The sequence below is a fragment of the Centroberyx affinis genome, unplaced genomic scaffold (assembly GCF_046629955.1).
Source record: "Centroberyx affinis isolate AG114_WGS23_722 - 3 ecotype Tasmania unplaced genomic scaffold, CSIRO-AGI_Caff_v1 ptg000602l_1, whole genome shotgun sequence".
In the NCBI taxonomy this organism is placed as follows: domain Eukaryota; kingdom Metazoa; phylum Chordata; class Actinopteri; order Beryciformes; family Berycidae; genus Centroberyx; species Centroberyx affinis.
In genome coordinates this window covers 68,064-91,323 of record NW_027279238.1, presented here as the reverse complement: position 1 = coordinate 91,323, position 23,260 = coordinate 68,064, and the positions used below count along the sequence as shown (strand labels likewise).

Sequence of the window (23,260 nt, the reverse complement as noted above, 5' to 3'; positions counted from 1 at the left end):
AAAACTTTACCAGGTAAGACAAACTTCATGGAACAATTTCAGTTTTAGTTATTGTCACAGCAGAGCTGATACAAAAAATATATATTTTACTGTAAATTCCTTGTAGGTCAGTAATTGTCATAACGTCTTCCTTTATATCGTTATAGCTTAGCTAAGTTAGCTGTTGTAACTGACATTGTAACTGACTAACGTTAGCTGGTTATGCTAACGTTAATTACGGCTAACGTTAATTAACGGTATATACCGTTAATTATCGACATAGCGTTACGTTAATTCAAACATTGGTGCCATTGGCTTTGTGCAATTTTGAATGAACTGTAACGTTAGAGTCAAATGTAACATTATACATGAAAATGTGCATTATCAAAATTAGGTATACAACAACTCAACTATGCAGGAAGTCCTCATTTGTTTTGAACCATAATTGGCCATGAGAAATGAGATGGAGAAGTGTGAGATGTGTCTTGTCTCTGCTGTCTGTCTCACAGGATGCAGCCAACACCTTCTCAGACCAGGCAGCCAGCTGCTACGACAGGTCAGATTCAAAGCTTGTATACCATTACATTATCAGTGGTATTAATAGTATAGTGTAATATTATTTAAGCAATAACACACCAGAGGTGTTACACTGTAACGTTATATCAGCACGGCTGTTCTATAAACAAAACTATTTATCAAGTAGCCAATGGTAATTTGAGACAACAGATTTTTGTCAATTCAATTCAATGTGCTTTATTGGCATGACAGTTTAAAAAAACATATATAATAAAGCAAATATTGCCAAAGCATGTAACAAGAAATTAATCATCAATCAACCAATATTTCAGGAAATAAATCCCATCCCCTCACGTTTATCATTGTGTGTGTGTGTGTGTGTGTGTGTGTGTGTGTGTGTGTGTGTGTGTGTGTGTGTGTGTGTTGCTGTGTATTCAGACGCTCCACTGTCCACTGACTATCAGTGGTTCTGTGTTTATGTAACTCGTGTTTGTGAGGAAAATTAAATCAGCAAAATATAATATTAGCCATTAAAAATAGAGCATTTAGGCATTTAGATTTTTGTCTTTATATTTATATTAGAACAGCTGTAAGGTGGAGTGTTACATACAGTAAAATTCTGTTATACTGCATATCAGTACTCATGGAATGCCTCCTGTCCAATCAAATTACTTGACCAGAACTAACTGTTAATACTGTATAAAACTATATGATATTAGCCTTGTTGACATTGCCACCAACTGACATCCAGGGAGGTCACAGAGAAAATAATCACTGTGACTGAGCTTGAAATGTAGGCATCTCTCTCTCACTCTTTCACTTTCTCTCAGCTGAAGAAGAAAAGATGAGTCTGAGTCTGGGAGAAAGACTCAAGGTCTGGCGGTGGAGGTTTTTTACAGCCCTGGACATGCTGGTCGGACACCCGTGTTTTGATCGGCTGATCGTCTGCGCGCTGGTGATCAACACCGTCTGTATAGTGGCCCGGACAGCTGACGCTGTTGAGCTCAGAGCAGGTAGGAAAATATGGTACACCAGCTCATTATTAGGCAGATAATGACAGATTGTTTTTATTTTTGTGTGAACTATTACTTTATAAGAATATAGCTTCAAGCCTTAATTAAGTAAAAGTCCTCAAATGTGCAAATAACATCTTTTCTCAAATTCAAGGATGGCACCTTGAGGTTCTGGAGTGTCTGTTCCTGGCGATCTACATCAATGAGTTTATACTGAAACTCCTGGCCTGGGGGCGGCTCTATTTTAAAAATCTATGGAACATTATGGGTAAGACTTCAATATAAATCTAGCAATATTCCCATGTTTTGTATTTCATAATGCAAGACAACCCGTCCCAAAACAAACTGTACTTTCTCTGTTTTCTTCCTGACACTTTCCCTCTCTGTAACTATCCGGCTCACCCAGATTTCCTGCTTCTGGTCGTGGCTCTCCTGGACTTATACCGGAAACGCATAGACTTTCTTGAGGGATCCAATGAAGGTCTGCCCTCGGAATTCGCACAATCCCTGAAGACCTTTAGAGTCTTCCGGGCCCTGCGAGTGTGCCGGGGTCTGCGCCTCATGCGGTAGGTCGGGCGCCTAAATGTCTTCGCTTTACTTCTTCTCTCATGAATCATTTGACCGTCATGATAAATGCCATGGAGTCTTTTTGGTCCTAATATCTTTGCTGTTTGTTGAATTCCCAACAGCCATGTCAGCATCCTCGAGGCCGTGATGAGCGCCGCTGTCCAGTCTGTCCGGGCAGCGTGGGGCATCTTCGTCCACATGGCTGTGATCCACTACATGTTTGCCTACCTCCTCACCGACTTGTTCAGGGAGTCTGATCCACAGCTCTTTGCCTCCTTTTTCAGGAGCATGTTCACTCTGTTCCAGGTGCTCACTCTGGATGACTGGAACAGCATCTATTACACCTGCAAGAACAATGGTGAGTGAAGCTTCATGTATTACTGAGCAGCTTCATTCCAACATGCTATACATCCATTTTGAAAATCCTTAGAGAAGATTTGAGAAGCACAGATGATGCCACCCTCAAACATGTAAATATTTTGTGGGAACATCTCTAAATATGGCTGACTGTAATGGCAACTCATAATGTGCTTTGCTTTCCCTCCAGCAGTCATGTTGTAAGAAGTCATTTGGCAAGTGTTAGGTCTAGATATGATTTCTTATCATTTTCATATACTGTACCATCATCACAAATAATGAACAATGACTCATTTTAATCAACCCATTTTCAGAATTGCCTTATGTTTAATACGTGTGCAACTGTCAGAGTCAGGATCATACAGTACAAACAACAAACACTGAACAGTTACATGGCACATGCTTTTAAAATGCGCAGCAAGAAACTACAGCACTAATTGCAAATAGTCCAAATGAGTATTTGTTAGAGGACCTCTCCCTTCATCTTCATTATTAAAAGGAACCTAGGTATTCATGATGGCATAATATGACAAAACCAATTTTAATGTGTGACAGAGATTATTGCAACTCAAAGCTATGAGCATTGCAAAATAATCAAAGAAATCACATTTACATCCAAATGATCGTCTTTGAAAACTAAATTGAGCCACTGCATCTGAATTCCTCATGCGATGCACAGCATCATTATTTGTTTGAACAGCAGATGGCGACGAAGTGTGATTGCACTCCTGGGATTTGACTTTGCATCTGTTGAACAGAAGTATTAGGGGCGGGGCTTTGGATCGGGGTGGGTCATAGTTTTGGGCTGCAGTAATTGGTGTTTGGCTTGTGATACCAAATCTCTTTGCGCTATAATAAGTTAACAATACTCTTGTCATGGTATTTGTCCTTGTGACTTACAGTCATCTTTTTAATCATTTCAGGTGCAGCTCACATTATCTTCTTCCTGATCCCGTACATCGTAATACAGTGCTTCGTATTCCTCAAGTAAGTTGGCAGGTTTACATGCACATTAATATTCTGAATATGTGCCTTATTCCAGGGATCTGCTGTTTACCTGGAATGATCAGTAACTACTGTTTTCATATAGCTGTATACATGTAAACAGGTCACTGTGTAAATTGTGGTGCATCATTTGATGCTCGTGACTCTGTGGAAACACATTAAACCCAACAATAAACAACAACAACAAGCATATTCAGGCTTTTCTGATTCAGGATGTGGGCTTATCCCGGTTATTGTAAACAGGATATGGTGTATGGAACATTTAATATCCTGAATATAAATGTAAATAATGTATTTTACAATTTTCTCATGACAGTCTGTCCATTGCTCTGGTGGTGGATAAATTTCAGCACATAAGGGCGTCCCAAATACAAAAGGTATATGCTCTACAACATATATACTATATATGTATATGACCATATAAAATGTAAGCGATTGTAATTTGGAGTTAATAACAGTAGACATAAAACATTCATCACATGAATAATGTCAAAATGTCACTTACAGAATTCACAGAAGGACGACAACAAAGAGCAGGAAACAGGTCGGTTCAGAATTCTGCTTCAAGTTTGAGCTTCCAAGAGGGGAAATGCTGTTGATCTGATGGATCAGTGAGAGGAGAATGTTTGTCACATGTCATGTTTCCTATTTTCAGAGCCTCAGAACAATGAGCCACAGTCAGAGCAGCAGGTGCTTGAGGAGACACTCAGACAGACCTATGGCGACACTGAAGAAGGGAGGTGAGGCGTTCTCCTGGACACACTGAAAATTACACACTGATTCTTCATGATTAGATCCAAATGGATCGACTGGGTATTTGGGTTTGCTTTGTGACTCGCAGGTACCTGGCATTACTGGCAGAGATAGAGCAGACCACCGAAGAATACCGCTCCCAGGCCGCTCTTCTGGATCTGCTCGTAGACGCCTTTTTTGAGGTACTGAGCTGTTTGATTCATCTGCTGTTTGATTCATCTGCTGTTTGATTCATCTGCTGTTTGATTCATCTGCTGGAACCATGACTGCTGCAAGATGCTGAAACACTGCTGTTCTCTTTCAGGCATCAGAAGAGGAAGTCGTGGGCTCAGACGACAATTAGACAATCAGCTCAATTCATTATATCCATTTTATTATATCAATTATCATATTAATCAATCTTATATCAGTCATATCAGTAATTCATTAATTCATTATTTCATTATTTCAAGTAATCAATAAAGTCATTTCTGCAACAGCAGTGGAGCCTCACATTTGTATCCATTTTCAGCTCATGGTAAAGCACAGTGATTGGTCTTTTCTAATCACTGGATTGGTCTTCTTCAAATGTGAGACTGTCTTGTAATGCTTAATACCCCTGAGAATGTTTCACCCATTGAAAACGGAACATGTAGAATGAAACGTATTTTGAAAGAAATGTTTACTTTACCCTACATACAGTTTAACAATTTGTCTTGGATCATCTCTTAAATAAGTCTTATCTGTCATCATATTGTAGGTCATTGCCCTCAGTTACTTTTCTCCATCTTACCTCAGCTATTACATTTTACATTTTCATTCATTTTCATTAATTACATGTTTTTCCAGTCACAAATATCAATATTGTGTTTTTAATTCTACAAGTCAGTCTTACAGAATATACATGATACATGATACAGAGAGAGAACTACACTGGATCAAAGGTGAGTCTCCTCACAACATTTGGCCATGACATAAATATTACAGCTCTCTGATCAATTTTTGCCTGTGAAAAAATCAGTTAATCTATTATCATTAATAATATTCTGGGTTTGTTTGGTGTCACAGCAACACCAAGGTTTACTTGAGTTTGCAAGTAGTTATTAGTATCTAGACTTTTGTCATAGCAAAATTTCTATACACTTGATCTCCCTATACAGTGCTCAGAAACACACCTGGTTGGAAATAGACTCAATGCCTCAATGCCATTTACATAGATATTACACGTTATCAGTATGTAACTCATGCAGGTTAACTCAAGTTGGACATCTAAAGATACATTTACAGACAGTACAATAAATTACAACCACCAAAGCCCAAATATATTCATAACTTTAATAGGATAAATAAAAGTACATAGGAATAGTCTGTAAACTGAGAATTTCGAGACAAATAAATATAAAATAGTAAGTAGGTGCATAGAACTGCATAGCTACATGTAGCTGGTTAACGACAGTAATGTTATAACGTTAGCTAGCTTGCAAGCGGCCTATTTAATCAGCAGAGAAAATACACCAAAATAGAAGCCATATTATTGTTCTGAAGTCTTGCACGTTAAACCGAAGAGTCAGCGGACTTGTAGCTTGAGTTTAATGTGATCTAGTTTGATGGATAAAGATTTTGATTTCCTGTTTACATCAAGGAGGTTAGTGGAGGATGCGCGCGCAGGTCTGCGATCTCTTCGCCTTCACTCCTATTAGCTGTCTCTACGTAACGCCTGTAGGTCCCCTAACTTCTACAGTCGTCGCCCCCATATTGAGGTTATTTCTCTTTTTATGACGGTATATAGATTAATATAAAGATACATTTTTATTATCAAGTATTTTGATTGCAATGCGAACATTTCGGAGGGATAATAATTCCTATATTGTCATGGCATATAAATAGGCGACCCTGTGAGTCTTTTTTTGTAGGATGCACGTTTTTTAGCACGGGATTGACAGAGTGGGCGGTGTTTTTGTTGTAGAGGAAGATGGGAAACTGGAAATCCGGCTAACAAGGTGACTCAAATCGACCACGTCCAAACTAACAAGCCAAGACTTATGGTAATAAGACGTTTGGCGCGGGTGATAGACCAGGCGCTGACAGCAGTGAGGAGGGAGCCAGCAGTCAAGTCAGCACCGAACTTTACTTTCTATTCTGTGAAAGGACCAAGAGACTAAAAGGCATTTTGACATTTACTTCGATTAAGTGGGTGTGATTTAATTCGGGGAGTTTCTCCACATTCACTCGCTAGCCGTCTAGTGAAGCTTGCCGGGCGGCAGGCTCAGACGGAAATACACTTGGAAAATGCCTCCCATAGAAAATGACACCGGGAGGAATGAACTCAAATCTCGGATACAGGGGCTTATTGACACCAATCAAGTGATGGTTTTCAGCAAAAGCTACTGTCCGTTTTGTGTCAAGGTAAGCGCAGTTACTTGTTTTTTGGGGCGGAAGCTACGGTGCCCACCACTTCATCCGCTGCCGCTAAATAGACGGGCTAGGTCTAATCGCTGGTCGGTCCTTGCTAATGCAACGAATGTTTACGCTAGAGTGCATGCCACTTCTGTAGCCATGAAGTACAAAACATTATTAAAGCTTATTATGATAGGATTTAGTTTAGACTGGCATTCATATCGTATTTCTCGGGGACTAAAAGCAAGTTATTGTTGATTAGTTTACGAGGGACGCTATCACCGATACGTTCCTATCTCTTGTAGGCAACGTTGCAGACCGTCACACAATTGAAAAACCGGCAAATTAATGTGACCTTGCTTATTGGAAAAGTTACATAATTCGTAATACATAACCTAACACATTGTATGAACAATTATGACCCACTATTTGATTCGGCACATAGCCAATACACCAAGCAGCACTTATTAAAATAATAATTTGAGTTTGTTCGTATGTTAGTCCCACAGTCTTCCGCCAAAATACATCGTGGATGGCGGTAGTAAGTAGTGTAAACGAATTGTAAAAGGTGGGATTTCATTTAAACAAAGCGCTGCTTAGTGAATAATTTAAATGCCTAATTTGCCAGAAGTCCCCATGGATTCTTAAAAGGTCTTAAGATATTTTTTACGAGGTGTGTACCTGTGCCGATAAGCAAAGCAGCATTTCTGCCATTTTTGTAACAGTGTTTGGCTTGACTCCATACAAGAAAAGACAACGCTCATCAGTAGGGCTGTCACATGATTTTAGCGAATGCGTAACGTTAATGTTAGTTAATGGTTACGGCTGCTGAAGAGACAAAGGTATCATTTCTCAACATCTGTGTCTTCCTCTCCAGGTGAAAGACCTGTTTAAAGAGCTGAACGTCAAGTGCAACGTGGTGGAGTTGGATCTTATTGGTAAGACCTGGAAACTTTTTGTATGTTCCCTTTGGTTGTGTTACATAGTTTCAGCCTACATCAGGACAGTGATATGATTTCCAGATTGGCCTGCAAAATGCTAAACATAATCTCAATATCATTTGGGAGACAAGTCAGCCCCAATGTTGTCGTAATTGGCACAGAATAAAAACATAAGATCACCATGAATTGTCAAAACCAATTTTAAAGAATGTTCATGTCAAGAGAGTGACTCCTGCACACCTGCTCTTGCATATAATGTATCACAGGATCACATCTACAAATAACTGAACTTATTACAAATATGACTTCAAAATGAAAGGGTGTTGCTAAGTTTAATTGAGACAGGGATTTAAACAACTAAAGCGTATTTAACCAGATGTTCCAGGCATGATGGAAAAGCAGGTAGGCTACAGTTGTCAGATAATCTCGGCGAAACATCTGTCAGCTACAAGTGTTTATGCCGGTCTCTAATGCACACTTGTCATCTAAACTGTTTCATGTCATGTAGCCTAATTGTCACTAAAATTATTAGCAAGTTCCATCCCTGTTAAAGCAAATATTTTTGGAAAAACCAGCTCAGAAATGTTAGTGCTGACTTGGATTTTCAGCGCTGATATCATTTGTTCATTACTAGTGGGATATATTCTGATACATTATCTATGTAAGACTAATATTGGTCCAATATTGGTACAGTGATCTCAGTCTGGCTCTACCGTACATGCTCAGCCACTACTTATTTAAGATGCATGTCGCTTATCTTCTGTGAGTAGCACTTCTGTGACTGTTGTATGTATTTTGGTTCCATGTTTTGCTTTGTCAACTGGGAGGAATAATGCTTTTTCCTGTGTTGCAAACTGGTTGGCCCTGGCCCCGGCCCCTCTAGCACCACCTGGATTAATGATATCAATTTAAAACATGTTTTCTTTTGGCTGAGTTTGAGTCTAAGCAGATTCTACCAACACATTTGAAAAATGTTCTGCTTCATATAGCCAGGATGTGCTGTCAAGTCTGACTATGCAGCAACACAAAACGTGCTGAGTCACTCTCTGGAGATATCTTGGCAGCAGTCCATATCTCTGTAAACCCCAGCCTCTGCTCTTTCTTGCCTACTTATTTGACTTGTTTCCAGTCTCAGCTGTTGATTTGAATATATTCATCTAGATTTCCAGTTTTGATCATTGTGTGGAGAACTAGTTAGAGCACAATTTGCATGCTAGAGGGAACCTGATTGCATTTAGCATGATACTGTTTAACGACATTCAAATTTTGTAAGACAAGCTTTAACTATTCTGCCGCTATGGCGGGAAGCATTATTTCCGCTATGAACTGAGCCAAAGGGGCATTAAGTATTAACTTTTATCGACCCAGCAGTAACCAAGGACTTTCACCAACATTGACAGGTCTCTGGCACAGCTTATGGTGACCTGTAGCCTAAATGGAATATTTTATTTAAAGGTTTTTCCATAAAGGGAAAATAAAGCAGATATAAAAAAGAAAATAAAAACAAATAAAATAAAACAAAACAATTGCATAATATATGGTGGCCTGTAATTGAAACAAACAATACAGTCACATTTTCACAATAGAGATGATTAAACTAGGTAATTAGATCCGAGATCCAACAGAAACATCTAGTAAAGAGGTAATATAACACCATGCAATAGTAGATCAACCCACCGCAGATATATTATCATTTTGTGGACAGCAAAAATCTTGCTTATTTCCCTTTTTAATAACATTGAACTATCTGTCCAGAGAATGGATCTAACTACCAGGATCTGCTGCTTGAGATGACTGGACAGAAAACTGTTCCCAACGTCTTCATCAACAAGACGCATATTGGCGGCTGTGACAAAACAATTCAGGTAGGCAACAGTAAAGGGTTTTATCACTCATAGTGGTATACTTGGGGTGTGTATCTGTGTGTATCTGTCTTAAAGGGATTTTGTTCTTTGATAGTTCTTCCTTTGATCATACGTTAGAGTAAATGTTGCACATCTTGCTGTAATTGGTCAGTAATATTACACAATCAAGTGGCATGTTCAGATGCCAGAAACGGGGTATAAGGGGACCCGTTTGGCTCAAGTGGCATTTAAACTCAATCCACTATTCAGACCTCCATTAGCATAAAAATGGCTCATCTGAAATGCCCAGTCTGTTCTTCCCTCCTCCCTTCAAAACAACCAAATGCACAATCTTGATTGTTTTTGTCATTCTAATGATATTTGAGAGTGGTTATATGCATATTGTGGCCACATGAGCATTTCTCTTCTACTGGATAACACACTTTAGAAATGGCATTGTATTGTTTAAAATTACTAAATCGTCTCCATGCTTTCTGCCAGGCCCATAAAGATGGCGTCCTGCAGCAGCTACTGAGTGGAGAGAATGAAGTGTACGACTATGACCTGATCGTCATTGGAGGAGGATCTGGAGGCCTGGCCTGCTCAAAGGTGACAAAGAAATGCTCTAATAAATTGCAACACACATTAAGGTGTTATTCAGGTTAAGCTGTTTATATTATCTGCGATTGAGTCTCCATGTTGCCAGGGATAAACCAGTTAAATTAAGCCAGCTGAAATTAAAATTGATGTTGTAATACTATAATCATGCTTCATAATCATGCTTCCATAGAATTTGCACACAGTCTGCAGAAGCATAACTGCATTATGGAGCAAGTGTGATCCTGTTGTAACATTGGTTGTGTTTGTAACAGGAAGCTGCTATAATGGGGAAGAAGGTGATGGTACTAGACTATGTTGTGCCCACACCGAAAGGAACCACCTGGGGTAAGAAATTTCCCCCCTAGCATACCTAGGTAGTTAACTGTATTACCATATTTGTTTGAGTCTTGAGAATGGATCCTTCTCTGTTTTTTGTTGAACGTGTTCTCCTCTGGCGGTCAGGTCTGGGCGGAACCTGTGTGAATGTAGGCTGCATCCCCAAGAAGCTGATGCACCAGACGGCCCTGCTGGGCACCGCCATGCAGGACGCTCGCAAGTTTGGCTGGGAGTTTGAGGAGACAGGTGAGGGCTCAGAGGGCAGCCGCAGGCCCAGGAGGTCACGGAGGGGGGAAATCACGTCGCCTTGCCGTGGTAAATTTGGGGCGAGCCTCACTTGACTCGACTTCCTTATTCAGAAGTCCAGTTGTTGGCTTTGGTGTTATCTGATGCTCCTGTGAAGACTTGGCTCACAGCTTGCAAGAGGAACAGGTTTTTCTTCTCTAGTAATGGAGTTTCTTCTTCCTGTGTTCAGTGAAACACAACTGGGAGACGATGAAGACGGCGGTGAACAACTACATCGGCTCGCTGAATTGGGGCTACAGGGTGGCACTGAGAGACAAGAATGTCAACTATGTCAACTCCTATGCAGAGTTCATTGAGCCACACAAAATCAAGGTCAGTGCTGTTTGACTTGTGATATAAAGACATTTCGAGTTTTAAATCTGTTTGTCTTGTCACCTCTATATGCACTCGTAAACAAGTTTTCTACATGTCGCATGCAGAGGGAAATCAGATGGATGTTTCACTGGCATTGCTGTTTTGTGATTGCTCCAGTTTCAGGACATTGACAATAGTGTATCCTTGAAGCTACAATATGCAACTTTTCATCTTGAGACAAGAAGTGTATTGTTAGTCCCGCCCTCTTGCCCCTCAGTTGGTCAAGTTCCTGCCCAACACATGTCATCTCATCTTGATGAGCGGTTTACCTTGAAAGAGCATCCTAGCCTGAGGCAGCAATGTTGATATGCAGCCCTTTTTTTCAGCGTGCTTTGTCTGCCACTTTTCTTTTGTTTCTGACTGCTTTCCGCCATTGTTGTTGTTGCTATGTCAAACAGTTGCATATTGTAGCTTTAATATACCTGTACCACATGCTTGGGAACAATCTCTCATAGATCCTCTGTTGTATTCCCTGGTAGGCAACAAACAAGCGAGGGAAGGAGACTTTTCACACAGCGGCTAAGTTTGTCCTTGCTACAGGAGAGAGGCCGCGCTACCTGGGCATCCCTGGGGACAAGGAGTACTGCATCACCAGGTTAGATCACAATACCAAGTACACATTGCATTTAACACCACCAGTCCCATCTAATGACATGCAGTGTGGAGGAAGGCCCCCCCCTAAGTTCCTTGTTAGAACACTAGGTACTTACAGCAGATGTCTCAACCGGTGCGGTTTGCTACGGCATGTGTGTGCCAAGTGTGATCTATAAAAACAAACACAGGCCTTCCCTTAATGATTTGACTGTTCTGTCCTCTCCAGGAGGCCTTGTCTCAGGGCTTCCATTTAATAGATGTGGAATCTCCCAGCTGTATAAACACAGTGTTATCTAAGATTATCCCCTGGTGTCTGGTGATTATGCTGCTGTGTTGGCAACTTACATGGGAGATGGTCTTATGCTGTTTACTTACTGTCACAGATCTTTTCTCACCAAATCTAATGTCATTTTGTGAATTAACACAACTCCAGACATTTTCCACCTGGACACTGTTTATACATCATACCGATCAATTCTGAGCCAAATCGTGTCAATTGCCTCCTTCTGGAGCTGTGAAGCTACTTATGTCTTGCTTGCCTCGGTGTGAAACTCTCCAATACAATCCTTCAGGGCCAATAGACACTCCAAACTTGGCACCAAAAGCATCCAAAGCATGTCTTTTTCTATACATTGATTGCTCTCTCTGTGATGATGAAACATGGTGTAAAAAGATGTAAATGAGAATGTTCAGAACTTCAGAGGCTTGCATTCTCCTACAGTTTTGGTTCTAACATGGCCATTGTTTTAGCTTTTCCTTGTTTACTCTTCACCGGCTTGCTGTGGCTGACCTCCTATGTGTCTTTGTGTCTGTCCACCAGTGACGACCTGTTCTCGTTGCCCTACTGCCCGGGGAAGACCCTGGTGATCGGGGCGTCTTATGTGGCTCTGGAGTGTGGTGGCTTCCTGGCCGGCCTGGGTTTGGACGTCACCGTCATGGTCCGCTCCATTCTGCTGAGGGGCTTCGACCAGGACATGGCCAACCGCGCCGGGGAGCACATGGAGGAGCACGGAGTCAAGTTCCTCCGCAAATACGTCCCTGTAAAGGTAGGTGTCAACTTTTCTGCTTTTTCCCATGGCGTAGCCGAGGGCATCGCAAGCCAAATTCAAGTCAGTCAGTCAGTCAGGTAACGCTTAGTGAGATGTCGCTTCATGAGATGGCCTCTAGAGGGTGTCTCTCGCTTATAGGCTAAATGCCACTACACTGCAAATAAATATAGTTGTCACTCCTCACTGGAGCTTAATCATGTTAAGTTCACACAGTTTGGTTAGTACTGATTGGTCAGGAGGCGGGCCTTTCATCCGTTTTGATCCGAAACATTTGCTGGTTACAGCTTGACAACTTCAAGATTTGCTTGCTTTCTCCATTACAAAATGGATTTTTTTTGGATGCTGGCCAGACTAAGTAAACATTTGTCATTATTTTTGACATTTTATAGACAATGATGATTCGATTAATTGGAAAAAATATTGGTAATGAAAATAATCAGACACTACACTCCCACTACTATACAAAAAGCTATGTAAACACCTCTTTGAGTTCAGACATCTGCCCCATGTCACTGCTGAGTTTGACTGCGGATTGGATCAAGCTTTACTTTATGAAGTGCTCAAAGTTTAATAACCTGGATCGGTGTTGGAGACACTGGATCGGGGCATCCCCATTGTCAGCGGCCTTCATAGCATGAAATCCCGCCTCCCACTTTGTTGTGATTTGTCAGCTCACAAAAATAACAGTCAGGGTCATGTGGTCCCCATTTACAAAGTTGAACATTTCTTAACTTTAGAAAGAGCCCTGCTCTGCCTTAAAAGAAGCCAGGGGCACTGTGGTTAAAGTGGATGCTACTCCATTGATTTCAGTGCAAAAAAAGATGGTGGCAGTTTGCAGAACAGTGTGAACGCAGCCTAAATTGATTGAATTGATCAATCCAAAGAAACGGTCCATCTTCGGAGCATGTATTTCTAATGCACGCATAGCTGTAAATGTATGCTGACTTGGCTAGCACACTGACCCTAAAGAGCAAAGGAAATCACAGTGAATGTAAAATGAAGAGAAGACTAAATAGGCTTAACTGCAGCCATCACATTCCAGCATGAGGCTGTCAGTTTCATAACGGCATAATATGGTCGGTAGTGGTAGGTCAGCTAATCTCAACACTTTTTCATTGCATGGCAACCTAGGAACAAGCGTGTACCAGTTTGAAATCAAGCTCTAGCAATCCAATATGCTTCACCTCCTCTAGCTAATTATTTCTCTGTAAAAAATATTTCACTTTTGGTACAACAATTTTGTCTTGCTTTAGAATGAATCCATGGGTAGTAAAGTTGTCATTAACAGCCACTGACACACGTTAACCATTGGTGCTTTGGTTGTTCAGGTAATCACACTCGTGCCCAAATAGATATGCCTTAAAGTATGAAAGGTACTCTGCAAACTTTGAGCTGTATGTAGTGGTACAGCACCTGTCCTGGACTCCTTTTTATTTGTTTATGAGATATATGGCTGGAATGTTGGAAAGTTGTGCAAGCTGTCAAGCCTTTTATGGACCAGATTTACTATCATAGCATCTTGTGTCATCTCATCATCTCGTTTTATCTTTTCGGTTTCACGTTTCGCAGGGGCACTCATATTTTTTTCTTTCTTTCTTTTTTGCGCCTGCCTGCATGTGTCAGGTGGAGGAGCTGGAAGCAGGCACTCCTGGAAGGCTGAAGGTGACAGCCAAGTCCACAGAGAGCGACGAGATCATCGAGGGAGAGTACAACACTGTACGTACCGCTGTATCCAATTCACCCTTCCCATAACCCATAGCACTTATTAGTTTTACTGTGGCTTGAAAGGAAAAATCCACCCTTAAAGGGATAATGAGGGATAATTGGCCACCAACGCATACATCGTGACGTCACTTGGAGATATTTCCAACGCAGCTACAATGGAGTTTGTTAGAAAATGTCTCAGCGATCTAAAACATCGACAGTAAACGTCAGGTTTTTGTGTCAGTCCCTCAGAATCAAAGAGCTGATATTCAACTATCATACAGGGAGAAATCCGTCGTAGAAGAGGCAAAGATACCAATTTCTCCACCAACGCTAGCCTCAATAGACCAGAATGCAATGCAGCTACTAGGCATGTTGTGTTTTGAGTAAGAGGGAAGAAAGTAAATAGAAGCAGACGAGGCATGTTGAGGCAAAGTGGGTACATCAAAAAAGTAAATGACAACATCACAAAATAACTCCTGGAATGCACCGAACCACAGATTGATATCTAACGGTGTAAAAGGATCCGAGGGTGGATTTATCCTTTATTAACACCTGGCAACTATGGTATGAATAAGTTGCCGTGCCTTTACTTCCTATTTTGCAAACTAGACTAACATTTTGTTATGGGCCTTATTTTAGCTGCTCTTATAATGTATAAACGAAGCGCCAGTAACGTCTCTGCAGGAATGATGCGAGGATGGTGTGTTTCTCAAAACTAAAGAAGCAATTTCTTTGTTCCTAAGGTGTTGATAGCAGTGGGCCGAGATGCATGCACAGAGAAGATCGGCCTAGATAAGACGGGGGTCAAAGTCAACCCCAAGTAAGTTTATTGTCCCTCTCTCTGTCTTCTTTCTCTTTTTTCCCCCCATGTCACTCAGACTCCTTCCTCTCCCTTTCCCCGCTCCTCGTATTTCATCTACATTTGCTAGTCACACCAGGTGGGTGTGTGCTTGTGCCTTTAAGGTCATGTACAGTCATGGTGATTCAGCAGTATTGCCATCCCATGGCTCTCAGCTGGGGGTGGTGTGTGTTGTAAGAGTGTACTGGAGGATTTGGGTAGAGAGAGAGAGAGGCCAAGTGTTTGGTTGGTAATATGAGAAAGCCTTAGAAGGTATAAAATAAATTAACTAAATTTTAAAATAATTAATAACTATGTAGACATTTTAATAGGTTTTTAGAGGTCTGTTTTTACCATCAGGCAATGGCTGGTTTCTTTGTGCTGCATGTCCCACCTTTGGACTTTAATCCAGAACAGGGTTAGTAGTACAATATGCATCCTGTCTGCAGTTGGACTTCACCCCTTAACAATTAATTAAGTGTCCTTTTTCTTATCCTGCCCATTTATAGTTTCAGATCTGTCATTAGCTTTGTATAATCAGAAATAGGTTAGTTTTGGTCTTAAATTCAACTCCAGGTAGCATTGAAATGTTGTACATTTGGCTTTCTGAAACCTCCAGATATCCTGCCTTGCTTTTGTAATTGATTGTAGCATTGAGGGCATCATCTTTGCTAGATTTGAGGATGTAATCTTTCTACTATGTTGTGAATGACTGAATGGGCGAGCCTCGGAGGCCACAGGGATTAAGACAGCATGAGGCAGGCTTAAGACGGCGCTCTGAGTCATATGCCTCAGTCTTATGACCATAGTAGTATTTCAATGGGGTCGGCACATAGCCAGAGGGCCACCAGGTTCAGAGGCCGTCAGCGGGTTGGCCTGTATCACAGCTGTAGTTATTTACAGTTCTTGATAATATTGGCAAAGTATTAGATGTGTTATTGATCGTTTGAGGGATCTGCTGATGGGTTGTTGTTATGTAATGCAGCATATGTGTAAAATGACGTTAAAGTTGTGCTGTTATTTCATTGATGTGTCTAGTTCTAGTAAATTCTGCCAAGTAAAATATCTAGTTCAACTAAAGTGTTTTGTTGCCGATATCCTATTTATGCATGTTGAGGCCAGTCGGGAGATTTCAAACTTCATGTTTCTTTATTTTTTTCACATCCGTTCATTGAGATGGGCACAGTGGAAAGTCCAGCGAAAATCAACCCATGGTGTAAATCAAAACAATTGTGTGCAAGTGAGCTGATACAAATCCTAGCATTGAGGCAAATCCCAGATGATGCAAATGGAAATACATGAAAATGACTAGTGTTATACATAAGGATTAATAAATAACAAGTGTATAACAAGGATTGAGAATAATAATCTGAGAATACGATAAAATAAGGATTATTCATTGTAATTTATACAGTACTTTCCAAAAGATGTAAGATTTGTTTGTTATACATTTAGCCTGACAAACATAAGTTTAGTTTTGGTCTTCGAAAATGGTTAAAAGTTGAATGCAGAGTGTTTTGTGCTGTCTGACTGTCCCCCACCCTCCCTCTGTCCAGGAATGGAAAGATCCCAGTGAACGATGAGGAGCAGACCAACGTGCCCCACATCTATGCCATCGGCGACATCCTGGAGGGCAAATGGGAGCTGACGCCCGTAGCCATCCAGGCCGGCAAGTTGCTGGCACGACGCCTCTATGGGGGCTCGACGCTCAAGGTGCACACATACAGACCAGGAAATCATGCTAGTCCAATTGTAAACCATAGGCAGTTTACAAGGTGGGGTTAATCTTACATAGTATCTGTTCAAGGGACCCATAGCTAGTAGGACTGCACGGTAAACCACACTGGTTATTTATGCTCATGTGTATTTGACAGTAATTGAAGAGAATGAATAGAGGAAGTTCTATGTCTCATAATGTATTGGACAGAAGGCATTGCCTATGCTGCCTCAGTGAAAACCTTTTAGATCACGCCAACATGTAATAACTGTTTGGATGCAACCTATGATAGCCAGTGTGAAATCTGCCATGGTCGATTCTCACCAGAATATCATGTGACAGCAATAGCTTTAAAGAGGCTTTATTTCCATTAACGAACCCTGATTAATTGTCTTTGTTTGTGCAGTGCGACTATGTCAATGTCCCCACCACTGTTTTCACCCCACTGGAGTATGGCTCCTGTGGCCTGTCAGAGGAGAGGGCCACCGAGCTGTACGGGCAGGACAACCTCGAGGTAACACACACACACACACACTCTCATGTGAATAATTAATTACAGATATCTGTTTCACCTGACACTAAACTCTCTAACTGACTGGAGTTAAATCCAACCACAAGACAATAGCTGTGGTTCTGCTCGGTAATTTTGGTGTCCAAGAGGAATAGGAATGAACTGTACTCTTGAATGACTAAACATGAGATGTTGGGAATATAAGTGGGAGTTGTTAAAACTACACCTTGTTTGTTTTTAATACCTGCAAACACACAGCATTTGCACTATTTCTCCTTAATTTTACTTCACTTTTCTCCAAATTCAGTACAAAGCTGGTTCACGTGTTCATATTTGAGAACTGTCACAGTGTCACATTAATGCGAGTTGAAATACATGGCAGGAGACCAATAATAGCTGCCGTTTATGAGCAAAGCACTCTTCTAACTGGGTTAGTTTTGTGATCTAAACTTGTGATCTAAACGTACCATATTACTACACTACACTGCAGACATGTCTTCAAACTGGATCCTGCTGGTTAATGACCTCTTCATCTTTTTCATTCTTTCGGTTTCCCTCTGTTCAGGTGTACCACAGTCTGTTCTGGCCTCTGGAGTTCACTTTGCCCAACAGGGACAACAACAAATGCTACTCCAAGATCATCTGCAATAAACTGGACAATGTAAGACAGCCTGTTTTTGCGTAGTTGCGTTGCAGCAGCAGGTGATACACAGTATCTTTGGTGTGTCCCATGAGCCATGGTGCGCTTCAGTATGATACTTTCTGTATTTTAATTTAACGCCATGGCTTACTGAACCCATAATAACAGCTTGAACTCCTTGTTATATCGTAGGAATGATGCAGTGTGATATTTTTATTTTTATTTTTGTGTCTTACTCTAATGCCGTCTCGTCGCGTAGGATCGAGTGATCGGGTTCCACTACCTGGGTCCAAATGCTGGGGAGGTGACGCAGGGCTTCGGTGCAGCCATGAAGTGCGGCGTCACCAAGGAGCAGCTGGACAACACCATCGGCATTCACCCCACCTGCGCCGAGGTGAGAGGAATCACACAGGATCTCACAGTTCACTTCAACAGAGCCACGCTGATCACTTTATCACAGCCATGTCTAAAAGGGCTTAACATACCATCAAATACACATCACACGTACATACTACATATACATCATTTTCATCAATTTAATTGCGGGGATCGTGAAAAAGGCCTTAAAAAGTCTTAAATTTGGGTTCTGGAACCTGTAGATAGCCTGTGAAAGGTGCATAAAGAAACTTCACTGACATGTCTCTCCTGTCCCTCCCAGGTCTTCACCACTTTGGACGTGACCAAGAGCTCCGGTGGAGACATCACCCAGTCTGGCTGCTGAGGTTAAACCCTGCTCGTTTAGCGGGCCGCTCTCACATTAGACTCCCCGACCAATCTCTCCAACGCTAGTTCCCAGTCAGCCTCGATCCCAGCTGCCCCCCTCCGCCCCCTCGCTCAATATCCAGGCCAGTTGTTTCTCAGGACAAACCTAACACCGTGGCCAGAGTCTGAAATCGGTGAAACCACTCATTTGGGTAAAGAAGCTGGGTGGGGGTTTTGATGGAGAATGAAGCAAAATGCACTGAGGGGGCGCGGTGGGGGGTGTTGCTGTGTGGTTCAGATCTAAGAGGTTGACTGGAGGCCAGAGTCATGAATGTCTTGAGTCGTTGGCTCTGGCTGAGGTTGGTTTTCTATGTGAGAGCAGCCTGCTGAACAGCGGGGTTACTCTGCTTGTATTTCTACTGGGCGCCAGCAGCGTGCCCTCTTCAGAGGAGCGCCAACACACACTGCACCGCTGTGTACCTGCGTGTTGGGGCTGTTTGTGACGTCCTGGCCCGTAACCCAAAATACTGAGGTGGGCGAGGATCGATGTCCCTCTGCAGAGGCACCCGGCGGCGGCCCTAACCCTTCGTCCAACTCCCCAACGTAACACACTTCTCATTCACACTCGGTATACACGCTCTGACGTCTCCTTTAGCGAGGCAGATTTAAATTGGCACACAACCAGGGTTTGAACGGACGCGCGGCTCTGACCTCTGCTCCAGCTCGTGGTGTAAACACTAGGTTATTTTATTTCACACACATATATAAATATAAATGAAACGTGTCATCGCGTCGAGCCCTCAACATTCCGCACGTTATTCCTCTCGATAAATCCGTGAGACGGACATCGAGGCACGGACGGGGGGGCGATGCTGTGTCGCTGTCAGCATTTTGTCATCGCTGTGTGGAGACACCGCCTTAAAGACAACTCAGTTTATACCTCTACCAAAGTGTTAACCAAAAACAGCCCACGGCGCAGAGACGTCGAGAGCGGGCCGACCCTACACTTCGCCACGCGCATCCAAACCTTTCGACCGGTCGGTGCGCTGCATCAAAACACTTTAAACGAGAACTGAATGGAAAAATACAACCTGAATTGTGCTGAATGTTCCTTGTCTTAAAGAAAAACATTTTCAGAAGTTATCAGTTAAATTAATGCTTGTTTGTTTGATCTGCTGTTTGCCTCTACATTATGTGTATGTAAAAGATGTATCCAATCTTCTAGAGGACAGTATTCTGCTGACTGTCAGTGAGTGACATTGGTCACATGTATAAACGACTGCTTCACTGGTATCATACCACTGTAGATGAATTCTCTTTAATAAAGATGTGTACACCTGGAGGATTTTGTTTTGTCAGACGTTTGCACTTGGAGGTTTTATTAGTTGTCCATCTTTTTTTTTTTTTTTTCTTTTCAAAGAAGCACTTGACCTCAAGCAGTAAACTGGACGGACTTGCCTTTCCAGAAAAAACAAACCTGATGACGTCATACATGATGTTGTCAGGGGTTCTAATGCAGAACAATTGAAAGAGGGAAATAAACGTGTTGCTTTACTTCAGGGTTTGTGGTTTTTGATGTTATGTGCTGAGCAAAGTATTGAACACGGATCCAACAGTCTTGTCAGGGGGGGGAAGTAGCGGAGTGTTTCATGTTCCCAAGCAACCTGCCTCTCAATTTCCTGAACACAGATAAGGGACTGGGCTCAAACTGGAGGCAAGCTAGAGAGATCAGGTAGTTATTTTCTTACTGGAAAGAGCCTGTGCTTATCAGACAAATCTGCAACTCTCCAGCCTGCCTTACTATGTTACAGAACATTTGTACACAGATGAGAAACTTCCCATATTAACTTCCCATGAACCTAACAAACCTATATCCCATTGAACTAAATAAAGGTTAACTACCATTAATGTAATCACTTGGTTTCCATACGCAGGCCTATTCAACCCTTTTTTTGATGCAGCACCATAGTTGATAACCAAATTTGTGATTACTACAGTTCAGTTATTGCATTTGTGAAAACTGCCAATTTCAGCCTTAGAAATGCAACAAACCCCAATAATGTAATGATTCTAATAGGAAAAAGTTATTACAATAATAGTTTAGTGCGCTACTGGGAAGTTATTACATGGACAGTTGTAATAAGCATGTTGACATTGTTGGTCTTGCCACATGTTGTGATGTTGCAGTCTTAAAAGCATGGAGTGAAACGTTAGGAAGGTACCAAGTTCCCCAGGGCCGGCAGGGACCCTGGAAGATAACATGGGTTGCGGAATCCATTGTGAGGTAAATATTTGCTACAATAATATAACTGGTGTATTAATAGAAACAACTATTGTTAATATAAATAGCCTTGTATGCCTTGTGCAGTGAAATGTATCATGTAACACCATGCTCAAAATAGCCATCACCTGCAAGTTAACACCCCCCGAGTTTTGTACAAAGTGGTTTAGCCCAGCGGCCCGCCGGCGTCTGTCGGCGTTTAAAAGGCTTTTCCGCGGGAGTTTCTATTCCTGGTGTTTTCTAATTAGAATATCACAGAGCCGCAAGAGAAGGTCAAAAAGAAACGATGCTGACAGCAGTGCTGGCATCGCCTCTGCTCCCACAGCTCAGTCTGGTTTTCAGAGGAGAGAGGAAAGAAGGAAAAGAGGAGACAGTTTTTCGCAGGGCCCAGAATTCCTCGCGGCTCCCCTGCCGACAGCCCCTCAGTCAGTCTGATGAACCTAAATTGGATTAGAAGCAATAATCTGATAATACCCACTGTAAACTATCACACCATCATATCAGGTTTCATGTTGGAGGACAAAAAAAGATGAATTTCTGTTTAATAATTTGATCATTTTGGCAAAGCACTTTATACATAAATGTTTCTTTTTCAAAACTTCTACAGTCTATTTGCTGTGTGCATGAAGGAAATTGATCAGTTAGAAAGTTAGAAATGAGAGATCTAAACAAGCCCTGACTCTCTATGATAGTGTGCAAGTTAATAAAAAGACCTATCGTCTTTTTTTGTATTTACTTATTTTCCCATTTTATTTTGTTGGTATTTATAGGCTAGTTCATTTCTACTATTGCTGCCAGAGTCTGCAGCAGATGAGTTTCTTTCTCTACTGCCTGCTGCCTGGTTTTGATTGTGAAAATGCTTGATAAACAACACAGCAGCCTGTTCAATAAATAGGCCTGATGAAGAGCCGGTTAGGGGGTTATTTTGAGTGCTGCCCACGCGGGTACAGCGGATCAAAATGGGCCTGTTGAAGCGGGCGGCCTTTTCACATCAGAGGGCTGTGAAAAAGAAGCGCATCATTTCCTCTGGGCGTCTGCCTCTGTCGGCCTTTCAGACCGGACAAGTGGCGGTCATGATCAATAGCGTGCGGGCTGGTGTGAAGCCTTTGTTGGCTTTAATGGCCTGCGCTCGGTTCGTCGGCCCACATCTGAAATGGCTGTCACCTGGGCTGCCATGGCAACTCGGGCTTTGATGAATTTTCATTTTTATTTGCTTGATGACCGTTTTATTGAGGACAATCTGCCGCAGATAGGAGCGAATTGATTCACTGGTGTTTGTTATTCCAAAAAAACAGAGGCGCGTTCATGTGTGCGAGGCTGAAATGTTCCTGTTACCTGGGTGATAATTGGCAAACTCACTGTATGTACAGTGTGCATAAACTGCGAGTGTATTTACAGCCTCGGTCATCCAATGGACTGATGCAGTGATTTGCCAATAGATTGGCCAGATACTGAAGTAAGACTTATATCCATGCAGGATGTCAGGTTACCACAACTCTGTTCAATAAAGCAGCTACTTGTGTGTCCATGTGACTTCTGTTTACAAGCCCTGGTTTGCTTGTAATTGGGCAGAGTGAAACTATGTGAACCAAATACAAAAAATGCAACTTTTCCTCAAAGAAAACAATCACACCCTTAGTGTCCCATGTTGTTTCAGAGGCTTCTCCACTCTGCCAAGAATAAAACTCTGGGGGAAAAACTGGTCATCCTTGTCATTTCTCGCAATTGTTGGCATGAAAATCGGCTTATTTAAAGATTTGGGATATCAGCACAAAATACCTCAATTCAAATATCGGCATCGGCTCTTTAAAAAGCCGGTTGAACCCTGGAGGAGAGAGGAGAAAAATGTCTCGGTTCCTTTCCTTCAAAGCCCACAACTCTTTTTTTTTTTAACTCAGAATATTTTGCAACCGCGAACATAACACTGTTGCAAGAACAAAGTCTCTTCATTCAACCACCGAGCAATAAGGAAGTGACATTTGAGACGACTCATGCCGGTACTAGACTAGGGCGTCACTTTAACCTCTTCCTTAAACCTCAGTCGTGTCTGCTTTTTTTTTTTTTTTGCGTGACAGCGACTGTGAATCAAATCTCTCTGACATTAGAAAATGATAGGACCAAGCTGCCACATAAACCCTTATAAACTGATCCGTTTCTCTTTGATTCCGTTTTGGAGATAGCAGGGTGGATATGGTTGTTAGGCGGTAGAGTGTTCTGGGAAAGCATGGAAGTTTCCAGAAAGAAACTCAATCCTTATCAGAAGTCAAAAGTCAT

General features: G+C 41.8%; 1 protein-coding gene and 1 long non-coding RNA gene across 3 annotated transcripts; both read left to right on the top strand.

Moving 5' to 3' along the window:
• Positions 1–3,285: 3,285 nt before the first annotated feature.
• Positions 3,286–4,607, top strand: LOC139643422 (uncharacterized). The gene is made up of 6 exons (XR_011695079.1): positions 3,286–3,419; positions 3,754–3,814; positions 3,945–3,981; positions 4,093–4,177; positions 4,279–4,372; positions 4,495–4,607. It is a non-coding gene; the product is annotated as an uncharacterized lncRNA (long non-coding RNA).
• Positions 4,608–6,175: 1,568 nt separating this feature from the next.
• txnrd3 (thioredoxin reductase 3) lies at positions 6,176–20,045 on the top strand. Of its 2 annotated transcripts, XM_071518566.1 has the most exons (16): positions 6,178–6,575; positions 7,444–7,504; positions 9,263–9,372; positions 9,853–9,960; positions 10,224–10,296; positions 10,414–10,533; positions 10,763–10,905; positions 11,427–11,542; positions 12,362–12,587; positions 14,214–14,306; positions 15,041–15,117; positions 16,692–16,848; positions 17,259–17,366; positions 17,929–18,024; positions 18,263–18,397; positions 18,662–20,045. In XM_071518566.1, the coding sequence occupies exons 1-16, from the start codon at positions 6,459–6,461 to the stop codon at positions 18,722–18,724; spliced, it is 1,803 nt and encodes a 600-aa protein (XP_071374667.1). In that variant the 5' UTR covers positions 6,178–6,458; the 3' UTR covers positions 18,725–20,045. The 2 variants fall into 2 exon arrangements, with proteins under 2 accessions (XP_071374668.1, XP_071374667.1); XM_071518567.1 differs by lacking the exon at positions 17,259–17,366 and having other exon boundaries at positions 6,176–6,575.
• The last annotated feature ends 3,215 nt before the right edge of the window (positions 20,046–23,260 follow it).

Bases quoted from the DNA above. Each gene is read 5' to 3' on its own strand.
- txnrd3 (XM_071518566.1), top strand. From the start codon at position 6,459: ATGCCTCCCATAGAAAATGACACCGGGAGGAATGAACTCAAATCTCGG. The intron at 12,588-14,213 runs GTAGGTGTCAAC...TGCATGTGTCAG, and splicing joins GCAAATACGTCCCTGTAAAG to GTGGAGGAGCTGGAAGCAGG. The intron at 15,118-16,691 runs GTAAGTTTATTG...CCCTCTGTCCAG, and splicing joins GGGGTCAAAGTCAACCCCAA to GAATGGAAAGATCCCAGTGA.